The following is a 27992-nucleotide window of genomic DNA, read 5'->3' on the forward strand; positions in this document are numbered from 1 at the left end:
ATGGGAACTTCTCTTGGAATTAATATGGCATTTGACTTACAATCCCTGCTGAATGAGGTGGAGGGCCTAGACATTCTCACCGAACCTTTTTCAAAGTGTGAAATGGATAAGACTGTGCAGGATATGCCTATTGATAAAGCTTCAGGGCCTGATGGTTTAAATGGGCTATTTTTCAAGAAATGCTGGCACATTATCTCCCCTGAGTTTTACCAGCTTGCTGCTGAATTTCATGCTGGACAGGCCCAACTGGTAAACATGAACTCTTCCTATATTACACTCATTCCAAATAAGAGATCACCTGAACATGTGGGAGATTATAGACCAATATCCCTTACTGGAATGAGTCTCAAATTTCTGTCAAAAATGCTTGCTAATAGGCTACAGTTGCAGATTGTGAAATGTCTTCACAAGAATCAATACGGTTTTATCAAATCTAGGACCATTCAAGATTGTGTGGGCTGGACTCTTGAGTATCTGCACCAATGTCATCAATCCAAGAAGCCTATAGTTATTCTTAAGCTGGATTTTGAAAAGGCATTTGATTCTGTGGAGCATGAATTCATCTTCCAGATTCTTAAGCACAAGGGCTTCAATGATAGATGGATCCTTTGGGTTAGGCAGCTACTAACCTCTGGATCTTCTTCAGTACTGATCAATGGTGTGCCTGGAAGGAAGTTCATGTGTAGGAAAGGTGTCAGGCAGGGAGATCCTATGTCCCCATTGCTTTTTGCTATTGCTGCTGATTTTCTACAAACTCTGGTTAATCAACTGCTGGTGGAGGGACTGATACAGCTGCCTATACCTTGTCATGATAAGGATTAGCCTATAGTGCAATATGTTGATGATACTCTTATCATCCTACTAGCTGATAAATGAGAGTTGCTACAGTTTAAGAAAATGCTCTTGCTTTTCTCCCAGTCCAGTGGATTACAGGTGAATTATCACAAATCTGCACTCCTACCTGTCAACACTTCTCCTCAGCATCTGCAGGACCTGGCAGACTCCATTGGTTGCAAAGTGGGATCTCGACCCTTCACATATCTGGGACTGCCTGTTGGGACAACTAAACCTGGAATCATTGATCTCATGCCTCTGGTGGATAACATGGAAATAAGACTCAGTGCTAGTTCCTCTTTTCTTGCTCAGGGGGGAAGACTGCAATATGTAAACTCAACACTGTCTGCTGTTCCCATTTTCTTTCTATGCAGCCTGGATATACCACCAGGTATACTGAAACAATTGGAGAGGATTCAAAGGCAATGTCTATGGAGAAGAAATGGGAATGATCATGCACCCTCTCTTGCTGCTTGGCCTCTGGTGTGCAGGCCTACAAATAGAGGGGGATTAGGGATTATGAATTTAGCAGTTCAGAATGAAGCACTTTTGCTCAAACATGCTGATAAATTCCTCAATCATGCTAATATCCCTTGGGTTCATCTGATTTGGAACACTTACTATCATAACATTGTACCTCAGGGCACTGCACTTTGTGGTTCCTTTTGGTGGAAGGATATCTGCAAACGTCTTGACAAATTCAGATCAGTTACCTATGTTCTGCCTAACAAGGGTGACTCCTACCTGTTTTGGTCTGACTCCTGGTTAATTGGAAACTCCATTATGCCATTGGTAGCCAGATACCAAAGATTATTCTCCTTTGTGGCTGACCCTTTCCGCACAGCTCAAGAGGTCTTTGCTTCTTTTTCTGATGACAGTATGCTTTCCATGTTTCACCTCCCGCTGTCTGCCCAAGCTTATCAGGAACTGACTTCGGTCCAATCTTTGCTTCTGGACCTGGACCCTGATCATCAGGCCTCTGACAGATGGGTATGGGGTAAGGATGCTAAGGTCTACATAGCCAAGGCATACTATGCTCATGTTTATAGCAGTATTGTATCTAATCCTTTACTCAACTGGATCTGGAAAAGCTGTTGTACTATGAAGATTAAGATGTTTGCCTGGATGCTTATCATGGACAGGCTGAACACTCATGATATGCCGGAAAGGCGTCACTGGAAGGTCTCTGATTCTAACCTTTGTGTTTTATGCCATGCTCGAGTCAAGGAAGACAGAGATCATTTATTCTTCAACTGCCTATTCAGCACCAGGGTCTGGAATTACCTGCAGATCACTTGGCAGGGGTCATCTATGTGGAGTGCTACTGTTGCGGCTAGAAAGGACTTCCCTAACCCTTTCTTTGCTGAGGTAGTTTTCACTGCCTGTTGGAATATCTGGACTACCAGAAATGCAAAGGTCTTCAACCAGGAGCAGCCAAAGTTCAGGAAATGGAGATCTGCATTTCTTCATGATATTTCTCTGTTAGCTCATAGAATTAAGGCTAGTTTCAGGGATGATCTCCTTAAATGGATTTCCTTTTGGCCTCCTTGAGGTTTGTATTCCTTTGGTCCTGCCCCCTTTGTACATTCTACAACTCCTTTTGTACATACAGCTTTCATAGTTGGGAATACAGAAAAATGGCTGTGGGGGGTTTTCCCTACAGTAGCCGGTCAAAAAAAAATATTGTAGGTAGAACCGAAAATGATCTCAGGGCTCTGTGTGAAATTGGTAACGCCGAAGAGTTCCCTGTCAGTAGTACCTAACACTGAAAGTACGTTATATCGACTAGAGGGGGGTTGAATAGGCGATTTTTATAAATTTGTCACTCAGGAATTACTCGTTGAGGAAATTTCTAAGCGATGAAATACGAGCAGCGGAGTAAGTACTCAAGAGCATGCAAAACACAGCAGCATCATATTCATCATGATGAAATGAAACATACACAGACCACAGATAGCATGTAAAAAGGACGAGCAGGCAAAGAACAAGGTGACTGAAGAATTTGAGATGAGGAAATTGAGAAAGTCTTCAATCAAAGTCTTCAGAGAGTAACTATTAATTTAATTGACAATTACTTGAAGAAATGAATGAGTTGAGGAAATAGAACTAGGAGCTCGATGAAGGCAGTGATTCGATGACCAAGTTCCAACTACTGTGGCAGTCATACGTCTCATTTGGAGCGACTTGGTATTTATACCACATGCCACACAGTCCTTATCGTATTCTCCTCGAAATAAGGTCACACAGACCTGGCTCAATACTCATGGTATGTCTTCAAGGCCCAGTTCCAAATCCTCACAAACTCGGTCACCCGGGATTCCACAATGTATTGATGGATTCTCTAGAGCATTGACACCTAACTGTATGTAAGATACATGCTCTTCAAAGGTAAAAAGCGTCGGTTCCACACACAAACAATATCTTCAGTGATGCTCAATTACTTTGGTCTTCGGTTTTAGTTTGGGTTTTTTATCACTGATGATTTTCTCTTGAAGTCCTTAAAGGATGGAATGCTCTCAAATGACAAGTATCAAGTTCTTTCTCGGAGCACCCAACCAGCTAGTGGTTGTAGGGGGCGACTATTTAGAGCCAGGGAGCAATCCCAAAATGATATGACATAAATGCCCCCTAATGATATGACCATTATGTGGATAAGGTTTTGGGGACAGCTGGCACATAGAACAACAACGGGCGGAATTTTTGAACTATGAAAATCCTGAGCCCTGTCATGTTCCTCACTTGTAGGCAATTCGCACTAGCGAAATCCTAACTACTCACTCGAAAAAATTTCCTCATAGACCAAAAGAACTTCATCTGTGTTACTCAAGAAATAAATTGAACGGCAAGAGATTTCCAAGGGCATCACTCAATGGATTGGTTATGTGTAGACTTTGAGATGAGCATCCCTTGGAAATTTTTCATAATTATTACCTCGACCACCTTTATTAGTACGGTGTTCCTATGACTCAAAAGTAAGGAAATAAAACTATGAAAACAAAATTCTTCACACTTCAAAGTCCTCGCACCAATATCTTCAAGGACACACCAATTTCCTCATTATCAAAGTCTTCAGTTGAAGACATTCATTTTATGGGGTCGATATACTTCGAATATCTCAAACTCCTCGGTGAATTATAAGGCATGTGTACCGTCACAAATATATTAGTCTCTTAACCTATAAGTCTTCAATAAACCAAAATCACTAGGGGGCACTAGATGCACTTAAAATATCCCCCTTTTTCGTGATTGCTGACAAATAGGTTAAGTTTTCAACGGGGGTAAATATATGAAGTGTAACTATAGAATTTGAGGAATTTGATTGCAAGATATAGAGAAACTCCCCTTGAAGATGTGCATATTTTAGGAATTTTCTTTGGACTTCAAACGCACATTGTAGGTTAATACCATGGAGATCTCCCCTATATCTTGTAATCTGTACATCCAGTTAACATATATCATGAGGAAAATGCATGATGGAAAGTGGTGTCCGACGAAATCCAGAAGGCATGCATTAACCAACATGAAGAATAAGCATGCAAGAAAAGAAGTTCAAAAGTGTCAGACCACCAGGAGACTTAAGTTTACAACTCATACAACTAAACACTTCAGAAGAACAAAATAATAGCCCATATAGGTAGACCCGCTTGAACACTAACTCAAGTTTCTCCCCATTTGTCATGAAGTGACGAAAAGGGAAGAATTTAAGCTCTAATACCCCTGAAGAATTTCATCTTGTTGGTGGTGGAGGAGCGCCAGCGTTGTTAGGGTCATTTGTCGATGAAGGGCCTGCAGCACTGTTGTCAAGATCCTCAGCTTCATCCCCCGAGAGCGATGAAGAAAATGAGCTGGTCACTAGAAGAGGAACTTGAACATTCTTGAATTTCTTCTTGGACGGAAAAGACCAGTGAAAGTCATGCTAAAATTCCATCTCTTTAAGTTCTTCAGGATTCTTGAGGTGAGACAGAATGTCCCATGTATGATAAAAGATTCATGCAGATAATAGTGATTCTTCCTCATAGAATTATTCATGATAGTCATGTCACGAAGAATTGTACCAAACTGACGCGTTACCCACTTGTGATTGCGATCGACCTTCTGATGAAGACTTAGAAGAAACTCACGATCGGTAATTGATGACCCACTAGTGTAGGGGGTCTATCGTAGCCTTTTCTATAAGTAAGAGTGTCGAACCCAACGAGGAGCAGAAGGTATTGACAAGTGATCTTGAGCAAGGAATAACTGCAAGTACTGAAAAGTAACTTTTTATGGGTTTTCTAGTATAAGCAACAAAGAAATAAATGCAAGTAAAGTAAAAGGTGTGGAGGTGCAGCAATTTGCCCAATCCTTTTGAACACAAAGGATAAGCCGAGGGACTAAACTTATAAAGACTAAGGCGTTCTTGAGGACCCACGGGAGTGATAGTCAAGTGCTTTCGTCATACTCTGTCTAGTACTATGTTTTGTATTGACAAGTGTTATGTGGATGGATCTTAACTAGTGCACCATCTAGGATAAGACAAGTACACTCTTATGATTAATCCCTCTTGCAAGCATCCGCAAATACAAGAGAGAAATTAAGGAAAAGCCTAACCATAGCAATAAGCTTTAGGATCCAATACTCCCTCATGCAAAGGTATGCAAACTGGGGTTCAGCTTTCTGTCACTCCGGCAACCCACCATCAGCATTATTTATACACGATGCATTCCCCTAGGTCCTTAAAAAGGAGAATTGTTATGTAGTCGACGTTCACAAAACACCACTAGAAGAATAACACCATAACTTAAATATCAATCAACACATATTACTTCAACATCATATGACTACTAGCATCTAGACTTTTCCCATGTCCTCAAGAACTATCGGAACTACTCACAAGACATAAAAGAGATCATGATCAGAGGTGATGAAAATATGATTAACAATCTGATCATAACAATAATTCTCCAACAAAACTCAATAGCATTCACCACAAAAGTGTAATCAACACCGTTAGAGTAGAGGGGATGAATAGTGCAAGGTACAACTCCGATTGCAATGGTGAAGTTGATGGGATGAAGGTGGAGATGGTGATGGTGTTGGTGATGATGGTGATGATGATCTCGGTGATGCCTGTGATGATGGTTATGATGATGAGGACGATCTCCCCTTCCGGGAGGAATTCTCCCCGGCGGAATATGCCCGCCGGAAAAGTCTTTTCATCTATGTAGGTTTCCACCGCGGAGCGTCGGCGAAACTACGAAAACTCTTCTGTCCTCGTAACTTTTAGGTCAAGAGGAACATATAGATAGGACACACCACCCAGGCGGCCTCCTGGCGCGGTCTAGGGGGGGGGAACGCCAGCAGGTCGCGTGGGTGACCTGTGGCCCCCCTCCAGCCCTTCTTTGGCCTGTCTATGGGATTTGTTCGGAAACTTCTTCCCTCAAATTTTCAGCGCAGTTGGAGATGTTCTGATATTGCAACTCTTCTTGCTATTTTCTCCGCTGAATCCTGCGTCTGCTGTTTCGGCACCGCAAAGTTGTAAACTGTGTAAAATAAGCCAAAACACTCTAAGTACATCATCATAATGTGAAATATATATCAATGAATAGAGACAAATTATGATACAAAAAGGAGATGCATTTTGTACGTATCAACTCCCCCAATCTTAGACATGGCTTGTCCCAAGCGAATTTTAAGCTAGGTGAACATGTCCACAAGTTTAGAGAGTGAAGTGTCGACAAATAAGAATACAAACAAGAAGCATCATAATTTCTCTACTAAACTCAACCGTCCTCAACAGCAATCTCAACTCATAAGGCCCTTATGAAAGAGCAATATCAATTACAATCAAAAGTAGAGCTAAGAAAACTCATCAAACCATGGCAAACATGTCCTTGGTCAAAGAACTACAAGAACCATGGCAAACATGTCCTTGGTCAAACCATGGCGAATTTTAACCTCTGTTCTTCCTCTTATATTTTGATTGGATCAATTGAAGCTTTTTGAAAGAACATGTTATCAGCGAAGAAGTGAAAATGCTAACACAAAGTAAAAATTAACAAAGGTGTAATATGACAACTCTCAATGAAACAATATAAATGCATGCATCTTTGTCAAAATAAAGTGTCTTCTCTTTTCACGATAGAAAGAAGTAGGTTTTACTGACTCAACATTACGTTGACACGTTGCAAGGTGCACTAGCGTTGAGGACTTTATGGCAGTTGTGGAGGACGTTGCAGCCAGAATTGGAGGTGGTTGAGGAAACTGCTATGAGGATTTTTAACTTGAAGACTTTGTCTTCACAGCAGATTTCTTCACTAGAGCTCGCTTTGGAGCTATTGCGGTGGCAGATGCTGCAAGAACAAAGGAGGTGGCAGCAGCAGCAGCAGTAATCTCAAGGTTGAATTTCCTCACTACCTCTGCTGAAATCTTCCGCAGCTTAGCTTGAAACTTGGCCCACTCCTTGGGAAATTCTTCGCAACTAATGATGCTGGTGAGATAAGCAACTTGGCCTTCGGCCATTAGAGGTCTTGGACATGGAGGATTTACAGCGAAGTTCGTCATGTATTTAGGAGTAACATATTTGTACTCCCTCCATTCCTTCATCCATCTCATCTCAATCTTTTGGATGTGTATTTTGCGCTTCTCTTTGGTTACCTTGACAAAGATTTCCTCATCTGGGGTGCAGTATTCATCATAGATACCCTCTAGGATATCAAAAGCAGTGTTGGTCTCTGCCTTCTTTCCTCCTTTCTCAGGCCTTTTTCCTTCAGCCATTTCTTCACTTGAGGAATTTGTACTTTTGAAGATTCTGAGGAAGTGGCCAAGTTTTCTTCAAGCAACACTCCAAATGAGTTAAGTTGATGAGAACCTAAAGATTCATCAGCAGATTCTTCAAGCAACATTCCAACAGAGTATAGATGCAAAGAATTCGAAGAGGTCATATTCGTTCTTAGAAAATTTGCAAGAGAATATCAAGTTGAGGAAATTGACGATAAGTGTCTTGAAGAACTTTGCTAAGTGTTCTCCCTGTAGGTTTCAGAGTTGTGCAGATTCAAAAATTTACACAATTAAGGAATCTTTGAAGAAATTCATGACTTCGTGAAATAGTTCAAGGGAAATGAAGTTGATTCGGGTGTTTACTGGATGGATTGTGGTGATATAAACACAAGTTGAAGAACTTGTTAAATCATAAAGATCGAATAGCATAATAAAATTAGCTTTTATTTACCCCGGCCAAAGAACACGACATACTCAGAGTGAGAAAGGAAGAACCCCATCTTTTCAAATCTATTGTGCCCTAACTCGGTGGCAAAAGACAACTCCAGCGGCGGTGGAGTGAAGATTTCCATGGTCGGCATGAGTATGATGATGAGGAGGTTGAGGCAGCTAAGCTCGTCCTCTACTGTGATGATGAAGATCAGCGACGGTGCTGGGTCTGAGCTTGAGTGTGAGTAGAGGTAGAGTAACTGAGATAGAGAAGGGGTGAAGGGGGTATTTATAGCTGAGGTAAAAACCGTTCGGCTCAAAGATTTTGAACCACATTACCCCTGACGCTTCCTATATACACGACATGTGCCACCCATCTATAGAGAGGTGGAGATCGTGGGGATCGTAGGTTATCTAGTCATGGAAGTGGGATCGGTTTGAGCGGCAACGAACGAAATTTTTGATAAGATATTTTAAGGTTTCATTCACAAATTCTTCAAGTAAGAAGGACCAAGTGAAGTATTTCAACAGGTTTCAACTAGAATGCATATGAAGAGTTTGTGAATAGACTTGGTTGAGCTTAGCATAGAGGTGGAAAGGGTACGATCGCATTCACTTAGAAAAAAATCACTTTGTAGAATTAGCAATAACTGAATGTTGTTGAGGACTTTGAAATCTTATATATATATATATATATATATATATATATGTGTGTGTGTGTGTGTGTGTGTGTGTGTATGTGTGTATGTGTGTGTGTAAGATGTTTGGGGCACCTACGTGCCTGGGCACCTTCATCGGGTCTAACCCATTAAGACTTTTGGTCTTAAGTGGCATGCATCATCATTGGTTGTTTCCTAATTTACTAGCATGCAAGAATATCCAACCATTTTAAACTTTCTAATTTAGCACGTCTTCTTTTCATACCTTTGTATGAATATACCCATCAGAATTTTGGTATGTGAATACTTAAGATATGAATATTTGAAACTAAAGAGCATCCAGTATATAAGTGCATGCTCAGTATATTTGTGTGTACGTATATACCTAGATACATAATTTATGTGTAGATACTCATAAATGTCGCATACCTACATTTTCTTTTGCTATGTACTCATACAGGTTGTGCGTATGTAATTGTGAGAAATACGACGAGTATGGACATATATGAAAATATATTGAGAACTTTAAATGTCACATATTCATAAATATTTTGGGTATTATATATAATAAAAATATTTAGCTGTTATTGTTATACCTAATCAAAATATACACATAGTTTCGGTATTATAATTAATAAAAACATACGCATACTCAAGATACTCATGTGTGTGTGTAATCGATTAAAATACATGTGCATACCCTTCGAATTACAAATATGTATTTTTCTCTTCCTAATGTGTATCACGTACCTTACATGACAGATCAAACATGATAAGAAATATGAGACAATTAATCATGACACATTGTATTTTCTCTCTCCTATCATATCTCCACACATGGAACGTTCCCATGCACAATGTTTGGGGCCATATTTATGGCATTCAATTAGTGATTAGGTCATAATTATTATTATGGACAGTTTTTAATGGATAATCCGTAAAAAAATATACCCGTTATGATAGCACACGTCTAAATGCAATCTAGTGGTGGAAAGGCAAGGAGTCTCGGCACCTAGGTGCCCCAAACGAACAAATATATATATATATATACATATATATATATATATATATATATATATTTGTGTGTGTGTGTATGTATATAGTCAAATGAAGAACACATGTTGAAAAAGTTTGAAGTGTTTGAACATATTGAGAAATTTGCAAACCTGTGGAGTTTAATAATTTTGAAAAATATGCAAAATATTCAATTTTGAAGAATTTCAACATTGGTTCGTGATGTGCCCACAGTATAAGAATGATGATTTTAGGCACCGCGTACAATTGTCGTAGGATTCTCAGAATCAAATAATTCATTAATTTCTTAACAGACAGAGTGTTAGTCTTCATTTGTTGAAGAAAACGTTACTTTGTGTGTTGCACATCCAAGACATCAATTTTGCATAAGTGTTAGGATATGTGCCCTTTCACATCCAAGACATCATTTTTGCAAAAATTGAAGATTCGAAGATATTTAGCTCACACCACAACTTGCAAAATCTCTTTTCGTCCAAGGTCTTAGTGATGATATTAGCTAGTTGATCTTTAGTCTTCACGTGTTCGATGAAGATGCCACCCGTGAGTACATGATGACGAAGGAAATGATGACGAATCTAGATGGTCTTTGAGTGTTGAACTGGGTTGTGAGCAATCTTGATTGCACTCTCAATGTCGTAGTAGAGTGGCACATTCTTCACTTTGATGGTGTAGTCCTTGAGGGTTTGTGATACGTCCATTTTGCATCATGCTTTCATGTTGATATTTATTGCTTTTTTGGATGTTATATTACTTGTGGTACCATATTTATGCCTTTTCTCTCTTTGCAAGGTTTATTTGAAGAGGGAGAATTCAGGCAGCTGGAACTCTGGACTAGAGAAGGAGCAAATCCTAGTCCACTATTCTGCACATATCCAATTGCCCTAAAAATTTACGTGGATTTTTTCTGGAATATATTAAAAATACTGGGCGAAAGAACTACCGGAGGGGGGCCACTAGGGCCCCACAAGCTTGCCCACCGACACCACCCCCCTTGGTGGCGCAAGGCAGGCTTGTGGGCTCCCTGAAGGCCCACTAGCCCCCCCTCTTTTTCTATATGAAGCGTCCTTACCTGGAAAAAATCATACGGGAGCTTTTTCGTGGTTTCACCGCCGCCACGAGGCGGAACTGGAGCAGATCCAATCTAGAGCTCCGGGAGGACGATCCTGCTGGGGAAACTTCCCTCCCGGAGGGGAAAATCATCGCCATCGTCATCACCAACACTTCTCTCGTCGGAGGACAGGCATATTCATCAACATCTTCATCAGCACCATCTCCTCTCCAATCCCTAGTTCATCGCTTGTAACCAATCTTCGTCTGGCAACTCCGATTGGTACTTGTAAGGTTGCTAGTAGTGTTGATTACTCTTTGTAGTTGATGCTAGTTGGATTATTTGGTGGAAGAGTTTATGTTCAGATCCTTGATGCTATTCATAACACCTCTGGTCATGATTATTATTTTGTCTTGTGAGTAGTTACTTTTGTTCATGAGGACATGGGATAAGTCATGCTGATAATAGTCATGTGAATTTGATATTCGTTCGGTATTTTGATATGTTCTATGTTGTTTTTCCTCTAGTGGTGTTATGTGAACGTCGACTACATTAGACTTCACCATATTTGGGCCTAGAGGAAGGCATTGGGTAGTAGTAAGTAGATGATGGGTTGCTGGAGTGACAGAAGCTTAAACCCCAGTCTATGCGTTGCTTCGTGAGGGGCTGATTTGGATCCACTAGTTTAATGCTATGGTTAGACTTTGTCTTAATTCTTCTTTTGTAGTTGCGGATGCTTGCAAGACAGGTTAATCATAAGTGGGATTCTTGTCCAAGTAAGGGCAGTACCCAAGCGCCGGTCCACCCACATATCAAACTATCAAAGTAACGAACGCGAATCATACGAACATGATGAAACTAGCATGACAGAAATTCCCGTGTGTCCTCGGGAGCGTTTTCCCTCCTGTAAGACTTTGTTCAGGCATGTCCCTTGCTACAAAAGGGATTGGGCCACTTGCTGCATGGTTTCTACTACTTGTTACTTGTTACTCTTTGCTTGCTACGTTTCACCTCGCTAAACAATCACTTGTTACCCTACTTTCAGTGCTTGCAGTTATTACCTTGCTGAAATCCATTTATCAGAGCCTTCTGCTCCTCGTTGGGTTCGACACTCTTACTTATTGAAAGGACTACGATTGATCCCCTATACTTGTGGGTCATCAAGACTCTTTCTGGCGCCGTTGCCGGGGAGTGAAGCGCCTTTGGTAAGTGGAAATTGGTAAGGAAACACTTTTGTACTGTGCTGAAATTTATTGTCACTTGTCACTATGGAAACTCTTCCTTTGAGGAGTTTGTTCGGGGTATCTTAACCATGAACGGAAGAACGAGGAGTTGATCTTCAACCTGAGGTACCTACTGAAAATATCTTTTATGAAATTCCTTTGGGTATGCTTGAGAAACTGCTGCCTAATCTTTCACAGGAGATGGATCTTCACTTTCATACTTTCATCTAATCTATGTAGATGAAGTTTGTGGTTTATTTAAGCTTGCAGGTTTGCCCAAGGATGTGGTAAAGAAGAAAGTATTTCCTTTGTATTTGAAGGATAAGGCATTGACATGGTATAGGCTATGTGATGATGCTGGATCATGGGGCTACAATCGGTTGAAATTGGAATTTCATCAAAATTTCTATCCTATGCATTTAGTACATTGTGATCGGAAATTTATTTGTAAATTTTGCCCTCGTGACAGGGAAAGCATAGCTCAAGCTTGGGGGAGGCTTAAATCAATGGTATATTCATGCCCTAATTATGAGCTCTCGAGAGAAATCATCACTCAAAACTTTGATGCTCGGCTTTCTCAAGAAGATCGTACCATGCTTGACACTTCTTGTGCCGGTTCTTTTATGAAGAAGGATATTGATCAAAAGTGGAATTTATTGGAGAAAATCAAACGCAACTCTGAAGATTGGGAGCTGGAGGAAGGTAAGGTCTCAGGTATAAATTTCCAATTTGATTGCGTTAAATCTTTTGTTGAGACAAACACTTCTAGAGATTTTAGCGCTAAGTATGGACTTGACTCTGAGATAGTAGCTTCTCTATGTGAATCTTTTGCTGCTCATGTTGATCTTCCCAAAGAGAAGTGGTTTAAATATCATCCTCCTGTAGAAAGCAACATAGCCAAAACCAATCTAGTTGAGGAGAAAATCATAGCTTTTAGTGATCCTGTTGTTCCTTGTGCTTACACTGAGAAACCACCATACCCTGCTAGGATAAAGGATTATTCTAAAGCTCCAACTGTGATACGTAGGGGTTACATTAGACCACTTGCACCCCTGAGGAGATTAGAGTTGAACCTAGTGTTGCTATTATCAGAGATCTCTTAACCGAAGACATAGATGGGCATGCTAGAATTGTTAAACCTCATGTGAAAGACAAGCACAGATCTGTAGTTGGCCTGCCCGTTGTTTCTGTTAAGATCGGAGATCACTGTTACCATGGTTTATGTGATATGGGAGCTAGTGTTAGTGCAATACCCCGTTCTATCTATGATGAAATCAAAGATGAGATTGCACCTGCTGAGATAGAACCCTTTGATGTCACCATTACGATAGCTAATAGAGACACTATCTGCCCCCTGGGAATTGTGAGAGACGTAGAAGTCCTGTGTGGTAAGACGAAGTATCCTACTGATTTCCTCGTCCTTGGTACTGCACAAGATAGCTTTTGTCCCATCATATTTGGTAGACCCTTTCTCCACATTGTCAATGCTCACATTGATTGCATTAAGCAGACTGACATAGTAAGTTTCGAGGGTGTGTCTCATGAATTTAACTTCTCCAAGTTTGGAAGACAACCCCATGAAACAGAGTCGTCTGGTAGAGATGAAATCATTGCTCTTGCCTCTATTGTCGTACCTCCTACGGATCCTTTAGAGCAATATCTGCTTGAGAATGAAAATGATATGCATATGGAGGAGAGAGATGAGATAGATAGAATTTTCTTAGAACAACATCCCATTCTCAAGAATAATCTGCATGTTGAACTGCTTGGGTATCCTCCGCCACCAAAGGAAGATCATGTGTTCGAGCTTAAATAGTTGCCTGATACTCTCAAGTATGCCTATCTTGATGAGAAGGAGATATATCCTGTCATTATTAGTGCTCTCCTCTCAAAGCGTGAAGAGAACAAGTTACTAAAAACTCTGAGGAAGCACCGCGCTGCTATTGGATATACTCTTGATGATCTTAATGGTATTAGTCCTACTCTATGTCAGCACAAGCTTAAAACCGATCCTGACTTTAAACCAGTTGCTGATCATCAAAGGAGATTAAATCCTAGGATGAAAGAGGTCGTTAGAAAGGAAATATTAAAGCTTCTGGAAGCAGGAATCATTTATCATGTTGCTCATAGTGATTGGGTAAGTCCAGTACATTGCGTACCCAAGAAGGGAGGTATCACCGTTGTTCCTAATGGTAAGGATGAACTAATCCCACAAAGGATTATTACCGGCTATAGAATGGTGATAGACTTCCGGAAACTGAACAAGGCAACCAGGAAAGATCATTATCCTTTGTCGTTCATCGACCAAATGCTAGAAAGGCTATCAAAGCACACACACTTCTGCTTTCTAGACGGTTATTCAGGTTTCTCGCAAATACCTGTTGCACAATCTGATCAAGAGAAAACCACTTTCAACTTCCCTTTCGGTACCTTCGCCTATAGACGTATGCCTTTTGGCTTATGTAATGCACTTGCCACCTTCCAAAGATGTATGATGGCTATATTCTCTGACTTTTGTGAAAAGATTGTCGAGGTTTTCATGGATGACTTCTCTGTTTACGGGTCTTCCTTTGATGATTGCCTCAGCAACCTTGATCGAGTCTTACAGAGATGCAAAGAAACCAACCTCATCTTGAATTGGGAGAAGTGCCACTTTATGGTTAATGAAGGTATTGTCTTAGGACACAAAATTTCTTAAAGAAGCATTGAAGTTGATAAGGCTAAGGTTGATGCAATTGAGAACATGCCTTGCCCCACAGATATCAGAGGAATACGAAGTTTCCTAGGTCATGTTGGTTTCTATAGAAGGTTCATTAAAGACTTCTCTAAGACTTCTAGGGCTCTTACCAACCTCTTGCAGAAGGATGTTCCTTTTGTTTTTGATGAGGATTGTGAGGAAGCCTTTTAAATACTTAAGAAGGCTTTGATAACTGCACCTATTGTTCAACCACCTGACTGGAACTTGCCCTTTGAAATCATGTGCGACGCTAGTGATTATGCTTTTGGTGCTGTTCTAGGACAATGAGTTGACAATAAGTTGAATGTTATTCACTACGCTAGTAAAACTCTAGACAGTGCCCAAAGAAACTATGCGACTACGGAGAAGGAATTTTTAGCAGTCGTGTTTGCATGTGAAAATCAGATCTTACATAGTTGACTCCAAAGTCACTATTCACTCTGATCATGCTTCTATTAAGTACCTTATGAAGAAGAAGGATGCTAAGCTTAGGCTGATCAGATGGGTTCTCCTGCTACAGGAATTTGATTTGCACGTCATTGACCGAAAGGGTGCTGATAACCCTGTAGCAGATAACTTGTCTGGGCTAGAGAATGTCCTTGATGACCCACTACCAATTGATGACAACTTTCCTGGTGAGCAATTAAATGTCATCCGCACTTCACTCTGTGTACCGTGGTATTCCGATTATGCAAACTATATCGTAGCCAAATACATACCACCCAGTTTCACCTATGAACAAAAGAGGAAATTCTTCGTTGATTTGAGACACTACTTCTGGCATGATCCTCACCTTTATAAGGAAGGAGTAGATGGTGTTATTAGATGTTGTGTGCCTGAACATGAACAGGGACAGATCCTGCAGAAGTGTCATTCCGAAGCCTACAGAGGACACCATGCTGGAGATAGAACTGCGCATAAGGTATTGCAATTAGGTTTATATTGGCCCACTCTCTTCAAGGATGCCCGTAAGTTTGTCTTGTCTTGTGACGAATGCCAAAGGACAGGGAACATCAGTAAGCGTCAAGAGATGCCTATGAACTATTCACTTGTCATTGAACCATTTGATGTCTGGGGCTTTGATTATATGGGACCCTTCCCGAGTTCCAATTGGTACACTCACATCTTAGTTGTTGTGGATTATGTTACTAAGTGGGTAGAAGCTATCCCCACTAAAAATGCTGATCACCACACCTCTATTAAGATGCTTAAAGAAGTCATATTCCCAAGATTGGGAGTCCCTAGATACTTGATGACTGATGGCGGTTCACACTTCATTCATGGTTTTCTGCAAGATGCTAGCTAAGTATGATGTCAACCATATAGTTGCATCTCCTTATCATCCTCAGTCCAATGGTCAAGTTGAGTTGAGTTATAGGGAGATCAAGTTGATCTTACAAAAGACCGTCAATAGATCTCGAAAGAACTGGTCAAGCAAACTTGACGATGCACTATGGGCTTATAGGACTGCTTATAAGAATCCCATGGGCATGTCACCGTATAAAATGGTTTACGGTAAGGCCTGTCATTTACCTCTTGAGCTGGAACACAAAGCTTATTGGGCAATCAAAAAGCTCAACTTTGATTTCAAACTTGCCGGTGAGAAGCAGTTGTTTAATATCAGCTCGTTAGATGAATGGAGAGCCCAGGCATATGAGAATGCTAGGTTGTTCAAGGAAAAGGCTAAGAGATGGCACGACAAACAAATACAGAAACGAGAGTTCAATGTAGGTGATTATGTCTTGCTATACAATTCTCGTTTGAGATTCTTTGCAGGCAAGCTTCTCTCTAAATGGGAAGGTCCCTAGGTTGTAGAGGAAGTATATCATTCCGGTGCTATCAAAATCAATAACACGGAAGGAAATTTTCCTAGAGTGGTAAATGGGAAAAGAATCAAGCATTACATCTCTCGTACTCCCATAAATGTTGAGACCAATATCATCAATGTCATAACTCCAGAGGAGTACATAAGGGATGTTTATCAGCCTGTTTCAGACCTTGAAAACGAAGATGTATCTGTTTCGGCAAGAAATTGGACTCCGATACTTTTCCAATAGGAAATTTCCTCGTTTTGAAATTTTTGGAAAATTAGAAAAATAAAAAGCAGTCCGGAGAGTAAACGAGGAGGCCACAAGGGCCCACTCCGCCACCACCCCCTGGTGGCGGTGGGAAAGCTTGTGGGCACCTCGTGTGCCTCCGGGACTCCGTTTTCTTGCGGAGGACTCCTTCTGGCCCAGAAAAAATCAATATTTAGTCGACCGAAGGTTTTGATCTCCGTATCATGCAGTTTTCCTATGTTTTCGTTTTGAGCTTGTTCTTGCACAGATCTCAAAGGTATAAGTCAAATATTGATAGCTCTCTTGGAATCAAAGGCGACAACATCACCACCAAAGGAAGACGACTAAGCATTGGTATGGGCTGTCCCCTTGGCTTCTGCCAAGTTTGGGGGAGTTGCCCTCGTATCGTATCACCTTTATATCTTTTGCTTTTACGTTTGTTTTAGTTCTTTCCTTTTAAGTTTTTATTTCTTGTTTTAGAAGAATAAGTCTTTAGTTTTTAGTTTGAGTCTTTTGGTTTTGTTTCACCCCTGATGTATTCGAGGTTACGAGCTATATAATAAAGAGTGTCTTAGTCAAGGGCTTTGCTTTGTGCCATGATCAAAAGTATGAAAAGAACGATAACATGAAAGATCACGAGACAATCTTATGGAAAGTGATAACTTCACTTATGACACTTATGATGATTGAAACTTGTAGAGAATAAATCAACATAGACCTCAGTCGTTGTTGCAATTAATAAGAAGTAATAAGGAAAGAGAGGTTCACATATAAATATATCATCTTAGACACCTTTTACAATTGTGAACACTCACCAAACTATTACATGCCTAGGAGTATATGTTGGACAAGGAAGACAATATAATGAATTGTTTTTGCTTGGTTCCAAACAATGTTATATGATTAGAGATCCCTTAGCATGTGACGATTTCTTCCACCTCATATTGGCCAAAACTCCCGCACCAAGTAGAGATACTACTTGTGCATCCATAAACCCCCAAACCAGTTTTGCCATGAGAGTCCACCATACCTACCTATGGATTGAATAAGATCCTTCAAGTAAGTTGTCATCGGTGCAAGCAATAAAAATGTGCTCTCTAATATGTATGATCTATTAGTGTGTGGAAAATAAGCTTTGTACGAACCTGTGATGAGGAAGACATAAAAGCGACAGACTGCATAATAAAGTTCTTTATCATAGGAGGAAATATAAAGTGACGTTCCTCTGCACTAAGAGGACACGCATTCAAACCTCAAAAGCGCATGACAACCTCTGCTTCCCACTGCGAAGGGCCTATCTTGTTCCTTTACTTTTTACCCTTGTAAGAGTCATGGTGATCATCACCAATTCCCTTTCTGCCTTTGTCTTGGCTACCGTCACATGTTTGGGAAAGATCTATATTCATATATCAACTTGGAGTTGAGTACTTATGCTTTATTATTGTTGACTTTACCCTTGAGGTAAACTGTTGGGAGGCAAAACCATAAGCCCCTATCTTCCTCTGTATTCAGCTGAAACTTTGACACCATGAGTACCACGTGAGGTGTAACAATTGTGGAAAATGAAAAAGATGATTGAGTATGTGGGTTTGCCTTACAAGCTCTTATTTGACTCTTTCTAATGTTGTGATAAATTGCAATTGCTTCAATGACTATGAACTATTGTTGGTTACTTCTCGGTAAGGTTTTTGCTTCATGCTTTGCTTTGTGAAGGAATTGTTACTTTCCCATAAGAATCTTTATGATATATTGCTGTCCTATGTGTGATCATGATGCCCTCATGTCTGTATTATCTTTGATCGACACCTTCGTCACCAAACATGTGGACATGTTTATGGAACTTGGGTTTCACTTGAGGACAAGCGAGGTCTAAGCTTGGGGGAGTTGATACGTCCATTTTGTATCATGCTTTCATGTTGATATTTATTACTTTTTGGGATTTTATATTACTTGTGGTACCATATTTATGCGTTTTCTCTATTATTTTGGAAGGTTTATTAGAAGAGGGAGAATTCAGGCAGCTGGAATTCTCGACTGGAAAAGGAGCAAATCCTAGTCCACTATTCTGCACATCTCCGAATGCCTTGAAATTTTACGTGGATTTTTTCTGGAATATATTAAAAATACTCGGCGAAAGAACTACCGGATGGGGGCCACCAGGGCCCCACAAGCTTCCCTAACGCCACCACCCCCCTGGTGGCGCAGGGCAGGCTTGTGGGCTGCCTGAAGGCCCACTAGCACCCCTCTTTTGCTATATGAAGCGTCCTGACCTGGAAAAAACCATACGGGAGCTTTTTCGTGGTTTTGTCGCCGCCACAAGGAGGAACTTGAGCAGATCCAATCTAGAGCTCCGGCAGAACGATCCTGCCGGGAAAACTTCCCTCACGGAGGGGGAAATCGTCGCCATCGTCATCACCAACACTCCTCTCGTCGGAGGGGAGGCATCTTCATCAACATCTTCATTAACACCATCTCCTCTCCAATCCCTAGTTCATCTCTTGTAACCAATCTTCGTCTGGCAACTCCGATTGGTACTTGTAAGGTTGCTAGTAGTGTTGATTACTCTTTGTAGTTGATGCTAGTTGGATTATTTGGTGGAAGAGTTTATGTTCAGATCCTTGTTGCTATTCATTACACCTCTGGTCATGATTGTGATTATGTCTTGTGAGTAGTTACTTTTGTTCCTGAGGACATGGGATAAGTCATGCTGATAATAGTCATGAGAATTTGATATTCGTTCGGTATTTTGATATGTTGTATGTTGTTTTTCCTCTAGTGGTGTTATGTGAACGTCGACTACATAACACTTCACCATATTTCGGCCTAGAGGAAGGCATTGGGAAGTAGTAAGTAGATGATGGGTTGCTGTAGTGACAGAAGCTTAAACCCTAGTCTATGTGTTGCCTCGTGAGGGGCTGATTTGGATCCACTAGTTTAATGCTATGGTTAGACTTTGTCTTAATTCTTCTTTTGTAGTTGCAGATGCTTGCGAGAGAGGTTAATCATAAGTGGGATGCTTGTCCAAGTAAGGGCAGTACCCAAGCGCCGGTCCACCCACATATCAAACTATCAACGTAACGAACGCGAATCATATGAACATGATGAAACTAGCATGACAGAAATTCCCGCGTGTCCTCGGGAGCGTTTTCCCTCCTGTAAGACTTTGTTCAGGCTTGTCCCTTGCTACAAAAGGGATTGGGCCACTTGCTGCACCATTGCTACTACTTGTTACTTGTTACTCTTTGCTTGCTACGTTTCACCTCGCTACACAATCACTTGTTACCGCTACTTTTAGTGCTTGCAGTTATTACCTTGCTGAAATACGTTTATCGGAGCCTTGTGCTCCTCGTTGGGTTCGACACTCTTACTTACAAAAGGACTACGATTGATCCCCTATACTTGTGGGTCATCAGTTTTCTTCATCCATAGCAGTTGAACACAGCACGAACCATCAACAATATACTTAGCTTCAGTAGTGGAAAGTAACACGCAGTTCTGTTTCTTCGAGGACCAACAGACTAAGGATCGTCCAAGGAAATGGCATGTGTCTGATGTAGACTTGTGGTCCACATGATGACTAGCATAGTCAGAGTCAGAATATCAAACGAGATAAAAATTTGAGCCCTTGTGGTACCATAATCCAAGCGTTGGTGTGTGCGCTAGATATCGGAGAATATGGTGTGATTCCTTTGGTGTTGCATGGAAATAGGCACATATGCAAACTCTAAGCTTAATATTTGTACTAGATGCACATAGGTACAATAAGGAGCCCGTCATGGAGCGAGATACCTTCTGATCGAAATCTTTACCATTTTCGTCAGTGCAGAGGTGGCCGTTTGTGGGCATTGGAATCTTGACGCCTTTGGAATCTTGCATGCCGAATTTCTTAAGGACATCCTTGAGGTATTTCTCTATAGAGATAAAGATGCCATTGCGTTGTTGACGAATTTGAAGACCTAGGAAGAATTTCAACTCCTCCATCATGGACATTTGATATTCCTCACTCATCATAAAGCCAAATTCGTCAGTGTAACGCTTGTCAATACAACCAAAGAAGATTTCGTCTACATATATTTGACACATAAATAATTCATTGTCATAAGATTTTGTTAAAAGAGTTGGATCAGTTGAACTAGGTTTGAAGCCTTTCTTCATGAAGAATTCCTTCAGAGTATCATACCATGCCCGAGGGGCCTGCTTGAGACCATAGAGAGCCTTGCTGAGACTGAAGACTTTGTCAGGATGCTTTGGGTCTTCAAAACCCGGGTGTTGAGCAACATATACTTCTTTCTGTAGCTTACCATTGAGGTGCGCTTTTCACATGCATTTGATATAAGGTGATATTGTGATGGTTAGCATAAGAAATTAATATACGAAGAGCTTCAATTCTAGCAAAAGGTGCAAAAGTTTCATCAAAGTCAATTCCCTCAACCTATGTGAAGACTTGTGCTACAAGACAAGCCTTACTCCTCACTGCCTCACCATTTTCATCTTGCTTGTTGTCATATATCCACTTGGTACTAATGACCCACAAGTATAGGGGGTCAATCATAGTCCTTTCAATAAGTAAGAGTGTCAAAGCCATCGATGAGTGGAAGGAAATTATAAGCAGTTCTCAGGAAGTTATTGTGTGCAAGTTCTATAAGTAAGAGTGATAGATAGTTTTGTAGCAAGATAATGCATAACAAGTGACAAGTAACAATAGTAGCAAAGGTGCAGCAAGGTAGCCCAATCCTTTTTATAGCAAAGGACGAGATTGAAAGTGCTCCGTAGGACACATGGCAATATATGTACAGTCATGTTCATCATATTGAGTTGATTCCCGTTCGCTAGTTTGATGATTTGATATGTTGGTGGACTGGACCTAAGGTGTTGTTCTTACTTGAACTATCAACCTACTTATGATGACCCCTCTCGCAAGCATCCGCAACTATGAAATAAGAATTAAGATAAACCTAACCACAACATGAAACGTGTGGATCCTAATCAGCCCCTTATGAAGCAATACATAAGCTAGGATTTAAGCCTCTCTCACTCTCGCAACCCATCATATACTTGTTACTCCAAAATGACTTCCTTTGGGCCCATAGCATAGTGAAGTTTCATGTAGTCAATGTTCACATGACACCACTATTGGAAGTAACAACATACATATCATCAAAGTATCGAACGAATGCCAACTTTATATGATTACTTAATACCAGACTTCTCACATGTCCTCAGGAACAATAGTAACTACTCACACCTCATCAACATGTTAAGCATCAAAGGTGTAACCAATATTATTAAGGATCTGAACAGTATGTCTTCCACCAAGTAATCCAACTAGCATCAACTAAAAGATTCAATTAACACAACTAGCAACTCACACGTACCAATCTGAGGTTTTGAGACAAAGACTGAATACCGGAGATGAACTAGGGTTGGAGATCACATGGTGTTGGTGAAGATGTTGATGAAGATAGGTCCTCCCACGAACGAGGAAGCATTGGTGATGACGGGGGCTTCGATTTCCCCAACCCGGAGAGGAATTCCTCCATCAGAATCGCTGTGCGGAGAGCAAAATGCCTCTGCCCAGGTTTCAGCCTTGAGATGACGGTGCTTTGTCCCCAAAGTTATGTCTTGATTTTTTTTCTAGGGTAAAACACACCATATAGGAGAAGAGGGGCGTTGGAGGTCCAACAGGGACCTGTTGGCTTGTGCCCAGGTGGCTGCCACTCTGCTAGGTATTTTTGTCCCAATAATTATTATATATTCTAGAAAAAACCTCCGTGAAGTTTCAGTTCATTTGGAGCAACTTGATTTTTCTGCCCTTTTCTCGGTTTCTCGGTCTAGAATTCCTGTTTACAGATACTTCCCTCTTTGTACGTTTCATATTCAGAGGGAAAATACATAAGAATTACATAACAGCGGGGAATAATGGACAACAATGAGACAAATATCAATAAAGATTCATGATGCAAAATGGATGTATCAGCTCCCCCAAGCTTAGACCTTGCTTCTCCTCAAGCAAAAGCCGAGCTCGAGAATGATGGCTACATGATTTGAAAGGGAGAAGTTGATAAAAATAAAATAGGGACATGAGAGCATGATGAATATTAGTATATCAGGAACTATTTTATCATATATCTTCTCATAAAGAAGTAATGATCCATTCACAAATATTGGAGTATAAAGCATAAAATTTGTTGACAAACAACAAACTATGTTCTTGGTCATTGTGACAATCATAATTAAACATATTTCACAGGAGAGTCTCTGTAAGAGCTTTCTTATTGGCAAGTTCACATACTCAACCATCATTTATTCTTCTATGATTGCTCATACTAAAGTCATATTTTTAGAGCTCATGTTTTCATAGGAAACATAGAAAGATACGAGCTTTGATGATTCGCCACCCAACTCATTTACCTCGAGGATAATGTCAAAAGTGTTAAATCATGATAATATACATTCACTTGGATATATAAATCTGAATCTTTCTTCAACACATGATTCTTGCCACTATAGAATTGATAGGTAGAAAGAAGAATGAATTTAGTGACTCACACACAAGAGATAAGTTCAAAGCTAAAACATAGGTCCTTCGAAGAGGGAAGCAGAGCTTGTCATGCGCTTTTAGGTTTTTGAATGTACAAACTCTTAATCCAAAGGAATGTCACTTTATATTTCCCCTTGTGATAGCAGAACTTTATTATGTAGTCTTCCGCTTTTATTTCTTTGTCATCACAAGATCGTATAAAACTTATTTTCCCTTGAAATAGAGTATCATACAAATTTAGAAGCAACTTTATATTGTTGGGTGCACCAATGACAACTTTCTTGAAGGATCTTACACAATTCATGGGTAGGTATGGTGTACTCTCATGGAAGGAAACTGCGTTTCAGAGTTATGGATGAACAAGTAGTATCTCTACTTAGTGCGATGTTTTTGGCCTATCAAAAGGTATAAGGCAACCATCACATGTTAAAGGACCTAGGACAATATAACTTCTATATGAATGTCAAATACCATCACCATTATGTTGTATTCCATGTCCTACATCAACACTTGATCATTATATAATATTTGATGAGGGCTTACAATCACAAAAGATGTCCAAGATAGTATATTTATATGAGAATATCCTCTCCTCGTTCATAGTCTTGCTTAGATTGTAACCATGACTAATACTATGTTTATTTATTGTCAACAATCTTCATCACTTATACTCTTTACTATGTGAAGTCATTAATCCTCATGGGATAAGCATATGATATATTTCTTTCTTTTCATGGACATGCTATGATGAAGGGTTCCCACGGTAAGCCACAAAAACTCAACTAATCTTTATTATAAATCTGCATACTGGATTACAAGGGTATATCGGACTCAAAGCAAAAAATACTAAGCAAAGCAAACCTGAAACTTATTTCTCTAAATCATGAAACAACTAAGGATCGAACTAAAATAGATAGTAATGATGCTGGGGGTGATGGTGACACGATACCGAGGCACCTCCCCAAGATTGGGACAAGCCAAGGGTGGTAGCCATTCCCAAGTACCAAGGAATCCTTCTCAGATGATGGTGGTGGTGTAGCCGGGGTGTCCTCTTGCTTCCAAGGTGTAGATTCCACATTATAATAAGATAATTTTGTCTCGGGAGACCTAAAACTGGCAGCCAAGCACATCTTGTGAAACCTAGACGCATACTCATAGTTTCGGCTTTGGAGTTCATAGACTTGATCTTGGAGGTGATCGACCCGATCTTGAAGTTTGGAAAGAACCTCCCCCACTTTCTGGATGTGAATCTTGTTCTCGTGGATGAAGTCCGTGATCATGGAGTGGTTAGCACTCAAGGCACATTCAGACATCCCTTGGCACTTGAAGATCTCATGTTCCACCAAAACAAGCCTGACCCTCTCGCTTCCCTCCTCCTTGGGACCTTGAACATCCCGGATGTGAAGCACCCCTCATGCATCTCAATGGATTGACGGTGCCTCATCACCTCTGACAGGTAGGGGTTGATGACATTCTTGAAGTCATGGCGATCTTGATGTGTTATAAAAACGGCCCGACACAAGAACACGGGAAAATATCGCGATGTGATAGTCAAAACAGCCGAGAGTATATATAATGATTTTTCTAGACCAAAATGTTGGGGAACGTCGCATGGGAAACAAAAAATTTCCTATGCGCACGAAGACCTATCATGGTGATGTCCATCTACGAGAGGAGATTTGGATCTACGTAACCTTGTAGATCGCACAGCAGGAACCATTAAGAAACGCGGTTGATGTAGTGGAACGTCCTCACGTCCCTCGATCCGCCCCGCGAACCGTCCCACGAACCGTCCCACAATCCGCTCCGATCTAGTGACAAACTGACGGCACCTCCGCGTTCAGCACACATACAGCTCGATGAAGATATCCACCTTCTTGATCTAGCAAGAGGGGCGGAGAGGTAGAAGAGTTCTCCGGCAGCATGATGACGCGCCGGTGGTGGTGATGATCTACTCCGGCAGGGCTTCGCCTAAGCTCCACAGAAATACGATCTAGAGGAAAACTACGTGGTATAGGGTCGAGCAGCACATGGCAAAGTTTTTCTCTCGAAAAGCCTCAATACCTCTAGTATATATAGGAGGGAGGGAGGGGAGGAGGCAGCTTCAAACCGTCAAGGTTTGGCCGAAATTGGAGGTGGAGGAGTCCTACTCCAATCCTACTTGGAGTAGGATTCCACCTTCCCACTTGGAAACTCTTTCCACCTTGTGTTTTTTCCTTCTCAAACCTTATGGGCCTTAGTAGGAACTTATTCCATCCCACTAGGGGCTGGTTTATCTCTTCCCATAGCCCATGAGACCCCTTGGGCCGTGACACCCCTCCCGATGGTCCCCGGCACCCCTCCCGGCACTCCCGGTACACTACCGATGAGCCCGAAACTTTTCTGGTGACCAAAACAGGACTTCCTATATATCAATCTTTACCTCCGGACCATTCCGGAGCTCCTCGTGACGTCCTAGATCTCATATGGGACTCCGAACAACTTTCGGTTAACAACACCTATAACTCAACTACGCATAAGACATCGTCGAACCTTAAGAGTGCAGACCCTGCGGGTTCGAGAACTATGTAGAGATGACCCGAGAGACTCCTCGTTCAATATCCAATAGCGGGACCTGGATGCCCATATTGGATCCTACATATTCTCCGAAGATATTATCGGTTGAACCTCGGTGCCAAGGATTCATATAATCCCGTATGTCATTCCCTTTGTCCTTCGGTATGTTACTTGCCCGAGATTTGATCGTCGGTATCCGCATACTTATTTCAATCTCGTTACCGGCAAGTCTCTTTACTCGTTCCGTAATACAAGATCCCATGACATACACTAAGTCACATTGCTTGCAAGGCTTGTGTGTGATGTTGTATTACCGAGTGGGCCCCGAGATACCTCTCCGTCACATGGAATGATAAATCCCAGTCTTGATCCATACTAACTCAACAGACACCTTCGGAGATACCTATAGAGCATCTTTATAGTCACCCAGTTACGTTGTGACGTTTGATACACACAAGGCATTCCTCCGGTGCCAGTGAGTTATATGATCTCATGGTCATAGGAATAAATACTTGACACGCAGAAAAACAGTAGCAACAAAATGTCACGATCAACATGTTACGTTCATTGGTTTGGGTCTAGTCCATCACATGATTCTCCTAATGATGTGATCCCGTTATCAAGTGACAACACTTTCCTATGGTCAGGAAACCTTGACCATCTTTGATCAACGAGCTAGTCAACTAGAGGATTACTAGGGACAGTGTTTTGTCTATGTATCCACACAAGTATTGTGTTTCCAATCAATACAATTATAGCAAGGATAATAAACAATTATCATGAACAAAGAAATATAATAATAACTAATTTATTATTGCCTCTAGGGCATATTTCCAATAGTCTCCCACTTGCACTAGAGTCAATAATCTAGTTCACATCACCATGTGATTTCAACGAATCCAACACCCATATCTCTACTATTAAAGCAGGATGTGTCGTCGTGATGGTTCAACCTCCGCGATGGTTCGACCTCCCAACAATCGTACGATCCCACCTTTCCTTCTTTCGACCTCCTCTTCCCATGCCCACGTAAAGAAACGCTAAGAAAGAAAACAAAGTTCGTCGACCTCCTCCTCCCACGTCATACGTCCCTCTCCCAGTCTCCCCCACCTCTCGCCCCAGATCCGTCCTGTCCACGCCGAGCAGTTCCTCATCGCCAACGCTGCTCTCGCCGGTCGAGATCCCGCGGTCCCCGGCCACCCCCGACATGCCGGCGCCGTTGGAGGACGTGCTGCTACAAGTCCCCCAGCGCAGCCACCCGCTGGCCGCCGGCGACCTCTCCCTCCACCGAATCCGTGCCGAAAACACCTCCCTGGCCGCCATCGGGGCCCTCGGCACCGTCCAGTGGCCGCTGGCCCGCGACGTCGCGGCCGTCAAGCTCGACCCCCTCCACTTCTCCTTCTCCTTCACCGTCCCCTCCTCCCCCGATGACCCAGCCCCCGACCCCCTCCACTACGGCCTCACGCTCTCCGTCCCTGACCCGCGCCTCGACGCCCTGCTCGGTGCCTACACCAGGTTCTCCGCCCACTCCGTCGCTGGCAGCGAGGGGCTGGCCGACGGGGTGCGCCGCGAGGTCGAGGCCGCCGCGTACTGGACCGCCGTCGCACCCAACGTCGAGGAGTACGGCAGCGCCGTCGCCAGGGCCATCGTGTCCGGCACCGAGAACGTCGCCAAGGGGATCCTCTGGTGCGGGGTCATGACCATGGACAGGCTCCGCTGGGGGAACGAGGTGCTCCGGAAGAGGATCCAGCTCGGCGATACTGAGGCCGAGGTCAGTCTGGAGAAGCTCAGGCGGATCAAAAGGTAGTGCTTTCTTTCCTCAGTGATTCGTATCACATAAATGTGTTCCTATTTGCTCATGCAGACTTATTAATCAGTGGGGTTGTGATGAGTAAATGCTTCAAGGTTTGGGCACATCACAATTCATAGTTAGATTGTATTACTGGTTTAAATCGTGATGCAAAGTGCAATCATATGTATCTTATTTCGATTCAAAGGTAGTACTGTCTTTCTTAGATTTTTCATACCAAGTGTGTTTTTGATTTGCAGTCATGAAGAATTATCAGTACAATTTGTGTTGTAGGAGGAAATTCTTCAGGCTTTGAGCATGTCAT

The 27992-nt window shown here is 41.6% G+C and overlaps 1 protein-coding gene across 1 annotated transcript; it reads left to right on the plus strand.

The window, feature by feature from the left end:
* On the plus strand, positions 1–27685 carry LOC123398889 (senescence/dehydration-associated protein At4g35985, chloroplastic-like). Its single transcript, XM_045093339.1, has 3 exons — positions 1–249; positions 1209–1225; positions 27001–27685. Exons 1-3 carry the CDS (start codon positions 1–3, stop codon positions 27683–27685), a joined length of 951 nt encoding a protein of 316 aa, XP_044949274.1.
* The last annotated feature ends 307 nt before the right edge of the window (positions 27686–27992 follow it).

The sequence above is a fragment of the Hordeum vulgare genome, chromosome 1H (genome assembly GCF_904849725.1).
Source record: "Hordeum vulgare subsp. vulgare chromosome 1H, MorexV3_pseudomolecules_assembly, whole genome shotgun sequence".
Lineage (NCBI taxonomy): Eukaryota > Viridiplantae > Streptophyta > Magnoliopsida > Poales > Poaceae > Hordeum > Hordeum vulgare.